Raw genomic sequence first — 19,696 nt, 5'->3', positions numbered from 1 at the left:
CCAGGTGCCCGGACACCCAGGGGCATGGAAGGAGCCAAGGGTGTCAGACATGACTGTGCTTGGATTGTGCTTGTGAGGGTATAAGAGCCCTGAGGTTTCTTCATTTGAGGTCCCTCCTTGAAGGCAGCCAGCTCAAATTGATATTTTGTTGTGATATCATGATTAAATTATTTTAAGGATTGAGATGTCAGAGACATTGCTATGGGAAACCTGGGATCCAGTGGTAAGGAAACCTTGTCTGACTGTGGGATGTGTAGCTGCCAGGGCCAGCTCAGGTGGTATGGGTGTGACTGCTGGAGAAGCTTCTGGATGGTTGGGCAGGGAAGTTTCCTTAATGTCCCTTGAAGGACTGTGTGGCCCTGTTGGTCAAGCAGCACAGGGTTCGAATAAGCTGCTGTGCCATGACATGGTATTTGCTGAGACCTCCACCTGTGAGGCTGTGAGCTCTGAGCAAGGGGTGGGGAACAGACCTGGGTGTGTGGGATGGGGCAACCCTGGATGTACAGACAGCCTGGGGAATGAGATGCAGGAGAGCAGTGCCACAGAAAAGGACTTGGGGCTCCTGGTCTGTGGCAGGTTGAACATGAGGCAGCAGTGCCCTGGCAGCCAGGAGGGCCAACCCTGTCCTGGGGGCATCAGGCCCAGCATGGCCAGCCGGGCAAGGGAGGGGATTGTCCCCTCTGCTCTGAGCTGGGGCAGCCTCACCTCCAGTGCTGGGGGCAGCTCTGGGTGCCACAAGATAGGAAAGACACTGAACTGGGGAGAGGGTCCAAAGGAGGGCAACAAGGATGGTGAAGGGCCTGGAGGGGAAGCTGTGTGAGGAGTGGCTGAGGTCTCTTGGTGTGTTCAGCCTGGAGGAGACTGAGGGGAGACCTCATTGCAGCCTGCAGCTTCCTTGTGAGGGGAAGAGGAGGAGTAGGCGCTGATCTCTTCTCTGTGGTGACTGGTGAATGGCGTGAAGCTGAGTCAGGGGAGGTCTAGGTTGGATATTAGGAAAAGGTTCTTCACCCAGAGGGTGTTTGGGCACTGGAACAGGCTCCCCAGGGAAGTGGTCCCAGCACCAGCCTGGCAGAGTTCATGAAGAACTTGGACAATGCTCTCAGGCACACGGTGTGACTCTTGGAGTGTCCTGTGCAGGAGCTGGACTTGATCCTTGTGGGCCCCTTCCAACTCAGGATATTCTGATTCTATAAACCCTCTCAAGAGCCGAGCGCGACAGACGCCGGCGAGAGCAGAGCACCAGAGCCTGGCTCCGGGGGGGAGCCTTATGCCCGCCTGTCCCCGCCTGTCCCGCCTGTCCCCGCTGTCCCCGCCGTGCCCCGCAGCGGCCCCGCCCCGCCATCGCCCGGGACGCTGTTCACGACAGTGTCGCGGCGGGGTTGCCGTACGGCCGCTGCGCGGCTTGCGGCGGGCTGTGCGGATGGCGTCCGGGCTGCCGAGCGAGCGGAGCCGGGAGCAGCGGGAGCGGGAGGCGCTGCTGGCGCAGGTGGGCTCACCGGCCCGGCCCGGCCTTGCCCCGGGGCCTCAGCACCCCCCTGTTCCCCAGGCTTGGCGCTGGGTGCTGCGCGGGGTGGGTGCGCTCCTGCAGGCTGCCCTGGCCGCGGCAGCCGGAGGAGGGGGCGCCGTGGGGAGAGCCCCTCTTGTGCCGAGGGGAGCCGGGCTGCGGCACCGACAGTGGCAGGGTGCAGTCTGGAATGTCTGAGTGACACCCACCCGATTTCGTGCGTTTTGCCACTCGCAGTATTGATCCTCTTGGTCTTTCACTTACTATGTATTTCTGTGTTTACACCTTTGGAAAGAGCCGGAATCGGTCTTCTTTATAGTCTCTCTTCAGTGTGGTTTTTTTTTTTTTTTTTTTTTTTTTTAAATAATACAATAATAAGATGGCACCACCCTCACTTCCCGGCCTTCTCTAGGCTGAGCAGGCCCGGCTCTCAGCCTTTCCTTAAATGAGACATAAAAGGCTTCTCCTTCTCCTTGTCTTGTGGCCTGTGTTTCCTAAAGAGCCTGTATCCCTCCATTGCAACATTCTGGTCGTGGAGTGGTAAAAACTTGAGCTTGTGTGTGTATTAAGAATTGGGAGCCTGATTTCATAGGATCGATTACTTGCCTGGTGATATGTTGCTCTGCTGTAAGAGGTTTACATTTCAGCTTCCCTGGGCATTGCTGGACATGTTGGGGTATTAGCTTAGATTCTCAGTTCTGAGAATGTCAGACCACTGAGAAATCCAATACAGGGAAGCAGAATGGAGTATAATTTGTGAAATACTAGCCACTATGATTCTTCAAATCCATTTTTTGTTGTATACAGGAATGGATCTGGAGACAATGACGTTGTTTTCTCCAGCAGTTAACCATTAGAGATGCTTGGTCCCTGTATGGCCGATGAGGCTTTTCAGCTTCTTACTGAAAGTCACAGTGTAGAGTCTGTGTTATATTTCCACAGTGTTCTGTTTTCACTTCCAAGCAACCTAAAGCTACGTCAGATTCTCTGATTTTCAAAGATTCTCTTGGGGCATAAGGTAATGATCAAATGGTCTTCTTTGCTGTTGCTTGTGGAATTGCTGTGTTCATCATCTTAGGAATGTTCTTGAACTGTTTCTTTTCCTTGCAGTAAGAATGAAAAGTTGAAGTAAGGAGAGGCCATATTGAAGGTTGGGAGTTTCCCCCCGGCCCCCTTTTCTATACTAGAGTTTTAGAATGTGTATCATAAGCATTTTATCCTGTACAAGTCCATGTGGGCCAAAGGAAGCTGTAGAAATTCCTTTAATACTAATGTGGCTGATAGAGAAATCTAGGAATGAAACTTTATTTTTATAAACTTACTTCATATTTCCGCTTCCCATTTATGGACCCAATAACCTAATATAGCTATGTGAAAGGACAACATTTTTAAGACTTCTCTTGTAGCTACTCCGTTATTTCTGTGAGAAGTCAATTTAGCATTTTATAATGTGAAAGCGTGGGATGTCATAATTGCCATGTCAATACTTTGCTGTCTGCTTTTCAGAAATGGACTTGTTGCTGCCTGTGTGAGAACAGATTAATGTCTTAAGTGTATTGACTTTCTCTGCTTTTCTTTGATTATGGCTGGACTGCCTGCTGCAGTGGAAGAGCCAGGCAGTTGAGGGAGGGGATTGTCCCCTCTGCTCTGAGCTGGGGCGGCCTCACCTCCAGTGCTGGGGGCAGCTCTGGGTGCCACAAGATAGGAAAGACACTGAACTGGAGAGAGGGTCCAAAGGAGGGCAGCGAATACAGTGAAGGGTAGAGGTTGCAGGCGTATGAGGACCGACTGAGGTCACTTGGCTGGTTCAGTGTAGAGAAGAAGAGACTGAGGGCACTCAGTCTCACTGCAGGCACTGATCTCTTCTGTGTGGTGACAGTGACAGGACCTGAGGGAATGGCCTGAAGCTGAGTCAAGGGAGGTTCAGGTTGGATATTAGGAAAAGGTTCTTCACCCAGAGGGTGGTTGGGCACTGGACCAGGCTCCCCAGGGAAGTGATCCCAGCACCAGCCTGGCAGAGTTCAAGAAGCGTTTGGACAATGCTCTCAGGCACATGGTGTGACTCTTGGGGTGTCCTGTGCAGCGCCAGGAGTTGGACTCTGATCCTTGAAGGTCCCTTCCGACTCAGGATATTCTGTGATTCTGTGAACAGAACTGGGAGGAAACTATTGCAAGACTTTTTCTCAATGTATTTTGATTGCCTTGCTTAGAAAGGCAGCAGGAGATTAGCAGGAACTTAAAACACAGCTGGCTAAAATAGTCAAGACAGCTATTTGGTGGTTATAATCCTGGAAGCCCTTTACTTTGGAAAGACAGTTGGAAAGCTGTGTTGTCTTTGCTTCTGGTAATCTGAGAAGTTTGCAGAAATAACTGTATTTTAGCAGATCTGTTTCTGGAAAGAAGATATGTTCAGCCAACTCACCTTAAAGAGCTTTTTGTTGTGAAGTAGTGAACTTGCACTTGTTTTGATGAACTGAAATGCCACACAATTCATTGAGCGAGATTTCTCTTTTAAGTCTTGGAAGCGTATTCTTTTACTTGTGTAGTCTGTCTTCCAAACCGCACTGATAACACCCAGCAGCTGATAATGTTTATGATAATCATCAGTAATCAAATAATTAAATGTTGACATGCAAATTGTTATAAAGCTTCAGAAATAGCATCTTGTTTTGATGAGCATGACAGTTTATGACACTGCTGTTTTGGTTTACAAGTTTGGTTTACAAGCAAGAAAATAATCTGATGGCTGTTGTGGTAAGTGCAGAGATGTGTATTTTTCCTAGACATGAACACTTCTTATCAAGACTTCAAATTTTGGGTTATTCTTGCATCTGTTGTATCATATGATACTTTTGTATTTTAGAGTTCCTCTCTTGTTATTTGGGTTTTTTTCCATTGACTTTGAGTCTTTCACTCTTTGGCCTCCGAGGGTGATGTGATTTGACCATACCTTGTGCAGAAAATCCTACCTTTTTAATTTTTAAGGATTACTAACAGATTGGAAGTTGAGTGTAGATAAATGACCTCAGTCAAATAATGTATATTATTGAAACAATGAAAATAAATTGATACCATAAAACAAGTTCATTGCACAAACAAGAAATTACATGTTTAGTTTTACTTATTTATATTTCTGAAACTTACTTATATTTCTGAAAAAATTGATTTGATGTTTGCAAGCCATTATTTTTGGAAACATCTCGGTTGATGCTTTTGATTTTGATTCTCCCTTTAATTTGTGGTTTACATTGTTTATTTTCTTTGAAAATGAAACTTAAATTTAAAGAAAAGCAAACAACTGTGTATAATAGTATCACTAAGTTCACAGTATTAGAGCTCTTAAGAAGCTGTAAAATCAGCAGGTTTTGCTGGTGAAATACAATCAAATATTTCCTCCTAAAAGCTTAACAGTTGGCTTTTTGCAGTGATCAGTGTTTGCTGAGGTGATGGAGTGCTTGGCAATATTTTACATTGCAGTTTTCAGTGGAAAATTAAACAAATCTCTCCTTAGGCAGAAATTAGTAGCAAAACATATCTCTGTTAGGGGTTACAGTTGCTTCTGTACTGTAATAGTAAGTGCCTCCTTTTTGTTCTTTCCCTTTTAAATCCTTTGTGAAGTGTTAGATCCCTAACTCCATCTGCTGAAGGAAAGAAGCACCTCAGCACTTAAATCTGTGACATTAGAAGAGTAATGGTGCTGAGAAGTGAACACCGCCTTTTCACAAAGGATTCTCAGATTTTTGTCACAGCACCTCTATGTGTTTTTGCAGCAACATCTTTGAACAGAGCTGTCATTTTTGAAGGTCAGTGATGAAGACAGATGTCTTCACTGCTGTATTCTGTGAGGCCTTCCTCTGGAGCTTGCTCTGCCACAGCAGTGGAGAGGTGCTACACTAACACAAAACCTGTTTATGGTTTCCTAGCAGTAATAGCTGCCAGTTGTTTGCTGTGTGTGCTCGTGTACCAGCAGAGCCGCTGCTGGCTCCCGGATGTTTCTGACTGAAGGCTGACATCTCCTGCAGCCTGCGCTTTAAATCACATCTGACTTCTGATTATTGAGCACAAGAAGCTTGAATGATTGAAGTGATAGTCGTTTCAGTGACCTTTCTTCTGTGCCTTTTGGCAGGTGAAAATGATGAGAGTGGTGACATTTCCAGTTGGCAAAGCTGTGTCTGGAGGAGGTGGTGGTGCAGGCAGCTTTCTGACTCAGTTGCAAGTTGCCAAGTTGGATTGGAAGCTAAGCTCTTTCTTGTGTTTCCACTGCTGTCCTCCTTGGGAAATCTTTGTGGTTGTAGCAGTAATTGGAATATCGAGACTAGAAAAATCTAAGTATTCACAAAAGTAAGTGTGTTGTTCAGACAGAGAATTGGTGTAAAAGCATCAAAACTGCAAAGAAGTGTGTGTTCAAGTTCCCTGGAGGTAAGCACTCATGTAACCAGGGCTCTTTGTCCCTGAGCTTTGGGATGATGGAAACTGGGAGGGTAATACATGCCACAGCAGCCCTTCTGATAGTTGATTATCAAAACAGTTAAAACAGTGGAGTGGTTTGTATGATAGCATGGGAAATGATAATGAAATTAGAAAGAAAAGCTCATTGTAGATATTTTGAATGCCTTATGTTGGTGTCTGAAGGTGTTAGCTTTCCTGAACTTTCCTAACAGGAAGCTGTTAGGTGATCATCATTTAAAGAACTAGAGGTTGACCACAGTTATAGGTGCAAAATTGCAAGGTCTTTGTAGTAGTACGGAAAACCTTCCCTGGCCTTCATGAGAGCTGAAACAGTAAATAGAGTTGAGGTCAGGAAAGAGTTTTGGTCAGGGTTTCTGTGAGATGAGGAGGGAGTTCTTAGCTCTGGGTGCTGTCCCGCTATCCCTTCTGGACATCCTTGAGGGTCTGCTGTGTAACAAGCTCCATTTATTGTGTGATCTGTAACTTGAGTATTGGCAGGGTCTATGATCTTTTCTGCTTCTTCCTGGTGTGGCATGATTTAATTTTTATAGCTTTTGGGTTTTGCATCTGCAGTGTATTACAGGCTGCTTTGGGGCAAATTTTATTCTTCATTTAGTAGATCGTGTTGTCAGCTACTGAGCTGGCTGGCCTTGATGACCTGCTTGATGGAAACCAGAAAGCGCTTTCCTTGAACTCAGTTTCCTCCCACATTCAGATGGATCTGTGAAATTCAAACCCCTTTTGCCTACTTGTGGTAAAGACTGTAAAATTTGGCTCTTTTCAGCCATGGCAAACAATGCTGACTTTGTACTGTAGAATAATCACTGCTTTTACAGCACCTTAACAACAGACCTTGCAGAATGCCTTGCCAGCCTTAGACTTCACCTTGTTTTTGTTGCAAAGGAGACCATAAGCAATTTTATTAGGGTGTTGCCACAAGTGTTTAGTGTAGCATGATGCTTGTCCTTCTTTGATAGGTTGTACCTCATTTGTAAAGGGGAAGTTATAAATTATTGGATATTCATGTGCTATCATAAGTATTAATGAACCTTAATGGGAATTAAATGCTTGGACTCCTGTGATTTGACAGATGTGAAACTATTAGAGTTGTTTCTCAGACAGAATCGTAAGTCTGACAGGAGAATTAATTAGTTTTTCTTTCTTTTTTTACATTTTATGACATGCTATTATGCCCTGCAGCTTTTGAAAAGAAAAGTAGAATATAAAGGTAAGTTTTGAAGCTAATAAAGTAGTGTAGGCAGATTTTCCGCCTCACTTCCACTTGAAACAATTGTGTGTGTGTGAGGGGAAGGCATCACGAACGATAAAAATTGAATATTATAATTTGAGGGAGCTAGGTTTTAGAGAGATTTAGAGGGTATTGCTGCTAACTTTCTAGTCTTGTGTTAAAATAATTTAGGTGAAATTGTGACTTCTTTTGTATTTTTAGATCTCTAGGCAGTGTTCTTTTTCTTTTTTTTCCTTTTTATTGCATGGATAGATAATTAAGAATCTTCTATATTTTGTATCCTTGTTTAGGAGACACAAACTTCCACCTGATGCTTTTGTTTGTCTTTCTCTTTTTAACAAGAGATTAATCTCTGATGGTCAATCTGTCACTACACATTCATCTTGCTCATTCCCGTTTCATTTAATATTCAGGAGACAGCAATCTGTAGTCTGATGATGATTTCTAGTCAGTCTGTGTTCTAAATGAGTATTTGTGTACTTCAGCCAAAATGATCCACCTCTTTCATTAGAATGATGTATCTCAATTACTTAAACACTTGCCTTCATTTCTTCTGTTTATTTTTAGATCTAATAAAAAGTATAAAAGCTCAGTTTGTTCCTTATTTATAACATTACCTCATTTTATGCAATGTTTATTTGTAACTTTGGTAGCCTGAAGAAAACAGTGATGTTATTTAAAATATACTTGTTATTGTAGGAAATGCTAAGAGGCTAAATCTTCCATGAAGGCAGAGAACATCTACAATGAAGACAAGTTGACAAGCTGATCTTGAATTTATTTGTGCTATTTGTGGATTTATGGGCCTGAGAACTGCAAAAGGGGTGGAAGGAAGCTGTTGACTCCAGCCTCAGTTCTTTCTCAAACAAAAGTGTGGAATATGCAGAAAAACCTGGCCTTTTTTCAATCTACATCTTGGCAACTTGTTTTATGTTTGCTTGTGGAGCAAACAAGCTTGGAGTCAATGTTGGTTTTTTTTTCCATCTAGAACTGCACTCAGGTTCCCTTTATCTCCACTGTTTCATTTATGTCCAGTTATAAGCTTAAGTTTGGAGTCTGTGGCTTGTAAACATTTTGTGAGTTGCAAAGCTGAGGTTATTATCCTTCGCTGGTCCAAAAATGTAGCACGTTTAGTTACTTTGTTTTAGTCAGACAAGCATGTTTTTAAGACAAAAGGATAATCATTGACTATATGGATTAGAAGAGAATATATCAATCTCATATATTTCTGCATGAATTTTCAAGGGTGTTGTCCCAGATGTCTTAGGGTGGCCAGGGTTAGCTCTCTATGTCATGCAGAAGTTGCAGGAAACACACCTGCATTTTTTGGGGTCCTGGGTGCTTTGAGTGATGCTGTGTTGTACTTAACAGCTGTTTCTCACTGAATCGTAGTCCTGCTCATTCTTTTGTTACTTTGTTTACTTATAAACTAGAAAATGTTCTGATGTTGAAATAGATGTCTGAATGTGTTCTTCACTCATTCTTTCTTTATGCCTGCCTTTTGAATTTTAAGAGATAGCATTCACCTTTGTACACTGTCAGGTTCATTCTAGAGATGGAAGTCAGTCTTGGCCTCTTTATTCAAACTGATTTACACTATTTTTTGTTTGTTTTACAATATTCCTTTGTTTAAAATCAAGAAGTCTGGGTAGCAGCCTTGCTTTGCTTGCATTTACATGTATTAGAAGTTTACCACATGGAGCTGCTAAGAAAGTAGACAAGGAAGGTTTAAAAAGGTGTTTTGTTTGGGAACAGATAGGTAGTGGGCTTTTTTTTTCTTTTTTTTAATTTATTGTATTGTGCCACTTCCAATATGCTAATGCCAATGTTCAAAAGCACAACAGCAGTCCTATCTTGGTAGCATTTTTAAAGTAAACCCTTTTAATCTTACTTTTTTAGCATTCTTTAAACCCTCATAGTGTATTGGTCATCTTCCTGCAAGCATTGTTTTCTGCCAGGACAAAAGCTTCAGATTTCCTTCTTGGCTATATCAAAAAAAGAGAAACTGCCCTCTCATAGGGAGGTTACTGTCTTGTGCAGTGCACAGGCTTTTTTGTTTGTTTGTTTTAAATATTGGTCTTTCTTAAACTTGTATGTGTTCTCTTGGCTTATGTTTGACAACACTTTCTGGTAAAAGTTGGTCTTTAAGGATAAGAATTCCAAACTCTACCTTTAGTTTTTGTTTTGATTTTAGTTGTTTAAAAAGAAACCTCTCAAATAAATAAAAACTCAAAAGCATGTTAAAATTTGCAAGACTTACCTCACACAAAATTAGGGTTGTAATAATATAAATAAACTTTCCTCCTATTTAATCAGGGTATGGTATATATAGCATATGATATATAGGATAAAGAATTTCCTAAAGACCAGTTATACTTAAGTAAAGTTGCTTCTGAAAGTCATGTTTATGCTGAACATAGCAGAGTGAACTTCAGAGGCTGAAAAAAAAAATTATTGATGTGGCTTATGAAAATCTTTTTTAGGAATTGAAGCTGTTTGCAGTGATGGTAATTTTTTCAGAAGAAATAGTAAAAGTATGTCTAGTTTTATCTCCATAACTAGAAAGGGAGGAACATTCTGAAGCCTGAAATGCAGTTCTCATCATTGTGCGAGCTTGTGACAGTGTGGCTTGCAGAGGTGTGTCTCTAAGGAAATGCTACTGAGCTCCACCTGGTTTTTTTTCTTCTCTGTTCATCTTAGGCCAAAATTAGTTATGCAGAGAAGGAGAGTTGCAAGCTGCTGAAGGATCTGCGAGGTGAAGGTACATGGACGCCTGCTGATGGGAATGAACGTGTGGAACCACTGGAAAAGGTGACGAAATTGTAAATAATTGAATTGAATTGTTACCTTTACAGAATGTTTGTATGAACAAAAGACTTTGAGGGATGTCAGATGATCTTTTAAAGAATCCTAATTTCTGATTTCTTTATACTTTGATATTAGCATTTTTTTACGGTAGAAACTTTCTTTTATTCTCCAGGAGGAAAAAATTCTATCATCCAATTCCAGCTTTAATTTCTACCAAATAAAGAAAAACAAGTGCTGTCAGACAATGATAATCCCATGGGGAGAAATCTGGAGGATTCAAGGCTTCATAGCAGTCTCATTTGTGGTCATTCACAGGAGAAGCCTTAATGGAGCCTGTGAATATCACATCCTTTTAATGTGCAGATTTTTCAGCAATGGAAAGATGTATCTTGATAATGTAGTGATACCTGAAGAAATGGGTTTGACCAAAGTAAATGAAGTGTAGTAGATATTATCTGTTTAGTTGTAGTGCTTAGTTCCAATGAAAAAGATACGGAAAGGGGGAAGAAAAATTAATTATGGATGTGAGGTATATTTTCCCTGCCCCTACCACCCCAGCCCATCCCTCCCCCCACGGAAGAGAGAGGGTAGTAAGGATAAAAGGTATTTATGTATGTTTTACCTTTCTTCAGTGTGGTTTGGTGAGTAGGTTTTGATTATTTTTTTGTATATGGGTGATTTCGTTTACTGGATCTCACTTACATTTACTTGTAGGAACACTCTGTGCAGAAAAAAAAGAAAAAGGATAAACATTCCAAAAAAGCTAAGAAAGAAAAGAAGAAAAGTAAGAAACAGAAATCTGAAAAGAAGGATGACTTACTTGATAGTTCTTCAGTAAGTAAGCAATTTTAAAATAATTCATATTACAGTCTTAAAACTTGAACCATTTTAGTCCCTGTCATTACATGTGGTTAATAAAATTAAGGCTCATTCTCATAATTTTTGTTGGGAAAACTTGTGGCAAAATTTGTCAGTTTTAATGTACTGAGTATTTAATCAATTTAAAATAGGTGGTTGCCTGAGTAAATGTGAATTTTATAATACTAAATTCACTCATTAGGAAATAAAGGATTTATAGTTTTTCTGCAGAGAAAAAATGAAAAAATCCTCATTCTGATACAGGAAGGAAAATTTCATAGATACCCTGTAGTCTGTGGTATATGATAGAAAGATGTGTCTAAAGTTGCAAATACTTGACTTTGATTTTAAGCACAAATTACCTCTGCCTTTTTCCACAGATGTTTAACCATGGACACTCCCAAGCACATGGGAGCTGTACATTTGAATCTGTAAGAGCATGCCTTCACATGGAAGGGCACTGTGGCAAAGCAGTGCAGAGACTGCATTGGAATTCTAGGTGCTGCCTTCTGGCCACAAACGTCTTCCCAGCATTTTTGGTGCAAGTCAGGTGGCACTGTTAGTTTTAATTTCCAGAGTCGTTTTTATGGAGTGAAGGAACATCCATTACAACAAGACTTATTTTTCAGGGGTTAATACCAGATATAAACTATAATGTCAGTGTGGGAAGTAACCAAAGGCACAAATGTCCCCCATTCTCCATGGGAGTCACCAAAACCCTCCAGATCACAACAGGGACTCCTAGGATGCAACACAGTTTTGGGTGTAACTTCCATCCAAAGTCTTTTAGTCCTAAGACAGGTTCATGTGAATAGCAAAGAAACTCTTTAATGCAGTCCTATTAGATTCAAGTGAAAAATTTCAGTACACTCTTTGCAAGTGTAAGTGTAGAAAGCTGGATACAAAAAATAGCAGGCGATAGCATGTACCATGCTTTATATTGTGCTGTGTAAGTGATCTAACTTTTTTAATGTGAAACATACGTAGTAATGCATTTAGATTTTTTAAAACTCTGTTTTTGTTATGTCATAAACCCAAATAGTTTTGATTTTGTTTTTATACTGACTCTTTTAATTTTAGCAGAGTTATGCAAATAAACTGCCAGTGTGAGCTAGTGTTGTATAGTGTGATGTGCTCATGAAGTGAAATGTTTTATCACAATTGAACAATCTTCTGTGGGAATATCAATATCAATATTTATTATCAGTATTTTAAAATATTAAACAATATTATATTAGTAATACTAACCAGCATTAATTTTGATTATCAATATGATCGCTAAGTATTGCATGTTATCAGGTAGTGTGTTAAGGTATTATTTTTATTCTTTACATTAAACTCTCTTTTTAGGATTCTTCAGTTGAATGGGTTGAGTCAAATGTGTCACAGTCAGATGACACAGAAGAGTCTTGGAAGGTCAACAAGCAACCAGATGCTGCAAGAGAACCTTCCCTGCAGGTGGGCAGGCCCACAGCTACTCTAGAGAGAAATTCAGCTAGAGCAACATGCTTAGGTTTCTTGGGAGCTCCTTTGCAGAGTGTTGAGCAAAACCTATTTTACAGACAAATGTCTTTGATTAGCTGGGTAAATGCTACTTTTCATTGATTGGAAGACTTCTCTACCTCATAGTTCTTAGTGTTTAACAAGGCACTATTAATGTTGCCCAGCACCAATTCCTTCTATCAGGTTTTGAGGCTCTTACAAGTTAGTTTGATTTTCTTGAAGACATCATCTTAAAGGTCTTGACTAGACATGTTACTTTTGTCTTCATAATTTTGGTGGCTGTTCTACAATTGAATAAATTGGCAACTGGCCCTAGGTGGCCCTTCTTGAGTGGGGGTTTGGAGCAGATGACCATCGTAACTCCTGTGGACATCCACATTTGTTGATGCACATTGCTTGCTGATGTAGACACAGATATTATTGAATCACTTGAAGATAGATAATTTTTCAGTTCCTTCTCTTTCTTGGAGGAGATCTGAGAAGTGGAATGTTGTGTTTCACCTCTGAAATTCTCTGGCATGTTGCCTAACATAATTCTTAAATAACAGGGAAAAAGTGACATATGGCATCTGTTCAGATTGACAACTCAGACTTGAACTCTGTTGAAGATAGGAAGATTCCTCTGCAAGGACATGTTTCAAAATAGATGTAATCTGGTCATTTTGGTTGCTATACTAGAATTGTAGTATTGCCCTAAATACTTGCCTTTATAGAGTAATTGCTTACAATGTGTATGCCACTGCTTTCTTTTGAGGCTTCAGGTTTTACCTGTATAAAGGTAGTAGATATATCTAGGCTTTTAATATGCTGCTTTTCTTTAGTCTAGTCCTCATTTTAACTGCATTTTGTAAATTCAGTTTTCTAGCTGTTATCATGGGTACAGTTCACAGAATTTAGATGTATAACTGTTAAGTTTGAGGGTGCAGTTAGGGCCTGGATATCTGAGGATGATCTGTGCTCAGATACTGCAGATTTTGTATGCACTACAAGAGATGTAAGAGATCATGAGCTTAGAATTAGCTAAACGAGATGTACGGTATTTGTTTATGCTAATAATTAGCAGTCTGTACAATCTGCATGTTTACTAATGTCTTAAATACCATTGTAAATATGTATTTCATATTACAGGGAGACATTTGAAATTTGTTTAAGTATTAAAAAATTGGAAGATTAGGGTCCTTAAAATCATATTTGCTTTTCATTGAAGTATTTCATATGTGTATGTAGAACCTATACTGTTTATTGTCAGCTGCATTTGTCAGTAGTTGCACTGCTTTGGTTTGGCACATAAACCATGTTTTTCTTGGAATTATGAACTCTGATTCTTTGTTTATTTTAAAGAGAGAAGAATGGATGAATTTAAACTTCATGTCATTGAAAACAACGTCAGTAGCAGCTGTCAAAGGTGAAAGACACAAAGAAAAAGTATTGGAACGACAGAAAGCTCAAGAACTTGAGCAGGTAGGAGGAATTAATATCTTAATTTTTTTCTGCCTTTTAAATTTTGTGTAATGAATAAAGTAATGAATTGGTTCAAAGATGTAAGTCTTTATTGTTATTAAAACTAATGCCTGATGTGATAATGTTTTTAATTAAATTGGTCTGTTTGGATGGCAGACTTCATACATCAGGCTTGTGAGAAAAGCCTTTTAACTATCTTCTAGGCAAGGCGAAAGCTACTTTTGTTAGTACTAAGTTCTGTTAGTAACAATGACAGACTGTTGGTCTGCCCTTCTCCGTGGTGTGTGGAAGGAACACTATCATTTATTGTGGTAAAAGCTTACTTAAGTTACTGTATTAAAGTGTAGGGCACTGAGGCTTGTTTTTTCCTAAAGAAAGAACTCATGGCAGGTGTTGTTGTGCCTTTCATGTCCCATTTGTTGGTGAACACATGCCTGACTCAGGGTCTGGCTGGAGAAAGGGTTGCTGTCTTGGAATTAACTCTTTTTACATACAGTTGATGGCTCCTTCATTTGTTCATTTGCCTTGTTGAATGCTGTGTAGTCTGAGCTGAAAACACAGTGACAGATCACTTGCTAATATTTCTTCGTCCTCGTGTCTCGCAGAAGGCTCTTTCTTGCCGTTAGGTTTCCCAGTTAGCTGTGTTGTGCTTGGGAACCAGACTGACCTAGATCACTGTTCTTGTGTAGTATGCAGCACCTTGGTTATTGTCTTTTGACAAAAGATTAATATTCTAAAATTTGTTTTCTTCACAATTTTTTTTCCTGAACATTATTTCAGAGCTGTTGGAGGACCATTTAATGTGGACATCTTAAATTACCAGAACGTCAGCATGTATTATATGGTTAATGACAATTTATATGTATTCTTAACCTTAGAAAAGAGTGATTTTTATAGACTCTCCCACACAACTATTTGCTGTCCATGCAGGTTTATACTCCTGTGTTTTTTACACCAGAGTGTCTGCTTTTTCTTTGGTACCCAAAACAATGTGTCCAACAAATACTTAGATCATGAAAGTGGTGGTGGTGAATTGACATTGTAACACAGACTTCACACACAAAAGTCTCAAAATGTATCAGATATTCTATAAAATACAAACCATAAGCTATGCACACATTAAAATTATGTCTGTTTTAGGCAATGCTGTCTGAGAGAGAACTCAATCCCTATTGGAAAGATGGTGGTACAGGTTTGCCACCAGAGAAGGATGAAGAAGCTTCAGTTAAGAAAGGTAAAGAACAACTTTTAGTAATAGTCTTAAATTTCTGTCTCCAGTTTCTGGACTCTGTGTTGCTAACAAATTACTCCTAATGTTGTTGTAACAGAGTTGTGAATAATACATATATAATTAATAATATATGTAATAAAGTAAAATTTGGATGAAAATTCCATTGTGAATATTGGGTTAGCATCATAGTACGTTTTTTGCAGAATTTCTCTTCACTGTGTTTTAATCTTGAGTGGTTTGACCTTCAGTATCCTTACAGAAATTCTCCATTTTGAACTAATTAAAGAAAAGCATGATTTAACCAAGACAAGATGAATTGTTGTCAACTCATTTGGTTCCTTTCGTTCCATTGCACAAATTACAGTTTTAAAGTATTCACCCACAGAAGTCTGAGTCACATCAAAATGAAGTACATTATAGATGCAGTTTGTGAAAAATAGTATTTCTGTAGCCTTTTCACTTTTTTCCTTACCCCGGGGTTATCCTGCTCATTTTCAGCAAACACAGTAATAAAAACTGTTTTCTAATGTCATGAAACATTTATTATATGGTGAGAATGGTCCTTGTATTCTGTCAACAGAGAAGAGTGGGGTCTGTGCTTTTTGAGAGCCTTTCCCCGTGGACAGTCAGTCCCAGAAACCATTATCCTCATGCCCACTTTTAGGAGTCACAGAGATCTGTAAGAGCTGGCAGGCATCAGTGAGTGTGTGTTCAGAATGTTAAGACCACTGCTAGCTTCTCACATGGGAAGCAGTGGGTTACTCATTCCTTTTCTGAGAAAGGAATTCACTTGTTTGTGTGTAAGGGGTATCCCCAAGAATGGACACAGAATGTGGGAATGACAGGAGGGTTCTTTAATGTCATAAAGAAACTCCACAACTTCTCATATGTCACTCCTGTCTTGGAAACTGCTTGTGATAAACTAGAGAAGCTTAAATTAAATGGGTGTTGTTGCTGAGGTAAAACCAGCATTAACTTATGAAAATACGTAATCGTATTTGTATATTAATTCTGTTTTTCTTTTGCACTCCTTCAGTTTTTACAATAAATTTAGGTGAAACTTTAATGTCATATATAGAATAAGGTTAAATAGGAATAGTTACTTGAGATGTAAAACTACAACCTCTCATTGTTTTCTATTTTAGTTACTGTGGTAGAAGATGCTGGACTAAGCTGGCTGCGAAAATCATACCAAAGGATGAAGGAGCAGGCTGAGAGAGAGAAGCGAAATTTTGAGGAAATTGTAGCTGAGAGATACGGGGTAAGGATCTTCAATTAAATTTTCTTCATCCTAGTAGATGCTTGGAAAAGATTTCTTTCATATAAAGGCACAAGTACTTAATGAGTAAAGTATTAAGTATACTTAATGAGTAAAGATATGTGAAAAGAAGCAGGAAAAAACAGCATCTGAAGCTTCTCTCAAGTGATGAAGGGTTTAAAGCTATCCAGCCTTTTATATTTTTTTCTTGTTAAATGTTTTAATGATGGGATCTTATAGCAAATTTAAATACTTCCACAATACCCCATGGCCTTAAAATGCTGTGATGTTTTTTGTTCTTTCTTTTAGTCAGTGGAGATATTTCAGTCACGATTAGAAGAAGCCGAAAGAGCTGCATCCAAAAAGGAAAATTATCATAGAAGTGGAAGATGGAAGAAGACTGACTATTCAGAAAGTGAGAAGGAGAAGAAAGACAAGAAAGAAGAGCATATTGAAAAGGCAACACGAGAGGAAGATGACAGAAACAGACACATGTTTGGGGGCTATTCCAGGGAGAAGTATGGCAAGGGGTGGATGCAGGAAGACAAGGGTCACAAAAGAGATGTGTCAAGAGCAGAACAGGAATGTGGACGCAGTAGCATGGACTCAGTATTAAGGGGCTACAGCTCCAAAGCAGAAAAATACTGCAGTGAAAAACGAAATCAGGAAAAGAGTTCATCTCTAAGCAACTTGAAACACAAATTTTTGAAACCCTCTGAAGATGATTTAACATTGTACAGTGCACCCAGAGACTCCAGGCTAAAGCAGTCCTCTTCCAAGGAGGACTCAGCCCAGAGCTCTTTGAACAGCCGGTTCCAGAAACCTGGCGAGGATACTGCACTGTGGACCAAAACCCACAGAGAAGATAGCAATGAGAAATTAAAATCTGATCAAAAATCATCGAGTACTAGGGAACAAATTGATGGCAAAAGTTGGAAAAGAACTCCGAGTGATGAAAAAGAGAAGTCGCGACAGGAGCACGCAAGCGATACCCCTGAGAGGAAACAGATTTTATCTGACAGTAAAACATCATCCTCTAGGTATTTTATGAACATATTTACTTGTGTTATTAAAAAAGCTGTATCTCCTTTTTGACAGTATAAGCACTGATTATATCAGATCTCTTTAGTTTGGAGGAGGAGTCTTGGCCTCCAGCTAAGAAGTAAGTTAAGCAGAAGTGGTGAACATCCCTGACCTGATCTGTCTCCTCAGCACATTTGAGAATTGCTAATGATAGGTTATTTTCTGCTTCTTTCTAATGTTAGTTCACACTGCAGTAAAATTGGTCTCTTAGGCAAAAAAACCTGCAAAATATCTTAACAGTCATTGAATTTATAAAATACAATCTTGAAACGTTAGAAAATGCTGACTAAAAACTGAAATAATTAATACAGCAGGGATAGGTTTGCCACTTGTGAGATGAGCCCATATGCTAAAATAGTAGCATATGAAAAATAGTAGAAGGTACTTAATAGAAAGTGCATTTTCTGTGTTGAAGAGGAGGCATTAATAGAAGTGGGAAAGGAAACACAAACTTAATAGGCAGCAGGAATTTAATTGTCCATGACTGGCTTTTGTGAGAGAATGGAGAATAGTAAGGAGGGGTGTTCAGACAAGTAAGTTGTAGAGAACTGACCTCTTGCTCTGCTCAAGGCCTCCTGTTCTCCAGTAGCAGCAGCTTGCTGGTTCTTCCAGTGGCTTGACTAATGTGATTGTTACTATGAATCCTTCCTTTCAGATATTTCCAGTAATTTGTAGGCATGTGCAGAAGTATTTTAGAGTCAGAGTGATTTTATTTAATTGCTTGGGAAAGCTGAACAAGTAAATATGCCTGGTTGGAGTATGTAAGAAGAATGATATGATTTGGTTGAAAAAGCATTTAATGAAATATGATCAAATATAATTCCTCCTTTCTTGTATGTTTATGTCAGTTACTTGCAGAAAAAACTTCTTATAGCAGGGTTATGAAGCATTTATTTTATTTATAATTATTCCTACATGTAGCACTTATATACCTCATAGTGTGTTTCCAAAGAAAAAATGTGCATTAATGAGTACTGCATGACTAACCACAAACAGGCATCTTAGTCTACACAGTTTTTTTTTTTGTATGTTGGGTATTTTTTCCAGATTTTATTTGCTATACTTTGATAGAAGCCATTGAAATTTGAACTTTCATTGATAGCAAAAATAGAAATTATTTTCATGATGTTCACTTAATCTGTTTCTTTTTTCAAAGTGTGAGCTTGAGTACAAGTCATAGCAGGAGCAGTTCCACATTCTGGCATGACTAGTTTGTACTCACTATGTCCCATTCATAAGTGTTTGTCACATCTTATTTTATTGTTTATTTTATTGTTTGCCTAGGTGCTATTTTGCTGGAAAATGAGAAGTATGTTTTTATAGTTGTTTTAGTTACTCTGAAGAAATGATCTGGTAGCATTAAACCCAGGATATACGAGACATTCAAATTTAATGATCCTTTTTCTTCTCCTACATATTGCCCCACTAGTTATTGCACTGAAGTGCCTGGTGTTTATCAGTTAAATGCACTTTATAAATGTCTGGTTAGAATGATCCATGGTGTGTCTGAACTGAAGCCTATGAGACTTCCTCACGTGTTGAGTCCTGGTTTGTTCATGACTTTGTTCAGGTACAAGGTCTGCACAATCCACAGTTGGTTCCTGCCTGCCTTTGGGGTGTGGGGATGGGGTGGAAGGTGTGGAGCTGGTTGTTCCTTGTGTGTGTGGTGTGTTGATTCCAGCAAGCAGCTAAGCACATCCCAGCTGCTTGCTCATTCTCACTCCTGCAGAGGGAAACCAGAAGAGCAAAAGGGAGAAGAAATCATTATTGGATAAAGGCGATTTAATGTGTGAGGGAAAGGGATAACAACATGTGATACGAAGGCAGTCAGTCCCTCACCACCTCCCATGAGCAGACTGATACCCAACCAGTTTTTAAGCAGAAGGGACTTTGGAAAGGCTGCTCTCTCCAGGCTTTTTTTGTTGGGCATGACATTATGTAGCATGGAATAGCCCTTTGGCCACTTTGGCTGTCCTGGCTGTGGCCCCTCCCAAAGGCTCTGCTCACTCCAGCCTGCTTGCTGGGGATGCACAGTGAGAGCCAGAGAAAGCCTTGAGGCTGTGTGAGCAACGGCCAAAGCACTGCTGTGTTATTGGCACTGTCTCCAGAGAGATCCAGCACAGAGGGGCTGCTGGTCATAACTGATGAGTGGTTTAGAGTGGCTCAAAGAGTCACCATCTACGGTATCAGCAAAAATAATACGATTTTAATATAAATCTATAGAAGTCATAAAAATGGGACTTAACAAGGTTTGGTGGTAGGTTTCACTCTATTATTTATTACATGAATGAA

General features: G+C 39.8%; 1 protein-coding gene across 1 annotated transcript in view; it reads left to right on the top strand.

The window, feature by feature from the left end:
- Nucleotides 1–997: 997 nt before the first annotated feature.
- CWF19L2 (CWF19 like cell cycle control factor 2) overlaps nt 998–19,696 on the top strand; it is a 58,895-nt gene continuing 40,196 nt past the window's right edge. The window contains exons 1-8 of the mRNA XM_063394583.1: nt 998–1,486; nt 9,903–10,013; nt 10,725–10,844; nt 12,219–12,326; nt 13,713–13,832; nt 14,973–15,066; nt 16,209–16,324; nt 16,631–17,361. Coding sequence (XP_063250653.1) covers nt 1,268–1,486; nt 9,903–10,013; nt 10,725–10,844; nt 12,219–12,326; nt 13,713–13,832; nt 14,973–15,066; nt 16,209–16,324; nt 16,631–17,361 — 1,619 coding nt within the window. The 5' untranslated portion in view covers nt 998–1,267. The remainder of the gene's footprint in view (nt 1,487–9,902; nt 10,014–10,724; nt 10,845–12,218; nt 12,327–13,712; nt 13,833–14,972; nt 15,067–16,208; nt 16,325–16,630; nt 17,362–19,696) is intronic.

The sequence above is a fragment of the Prinia subflava genome, chromosome 3 (genome assembly GCF_021018805.1).
Source record: "Prinia subflava isolate CZ2003 ecotype Zambia chromosome 3, Cam_Psub_1.2, whole genome shotgun sequence".
Lineage (NCBI taxonomy): Eukaryota > Metazoa > Chordata > Aves > Passeriformes > Cisticolidae > Prinia > Prinia subflava.
The sequence above is the reverse complement of the archived record's forward strand: the minus strand, read 5'-3'. Positions and strand labels throughout refer to the sequence as shown.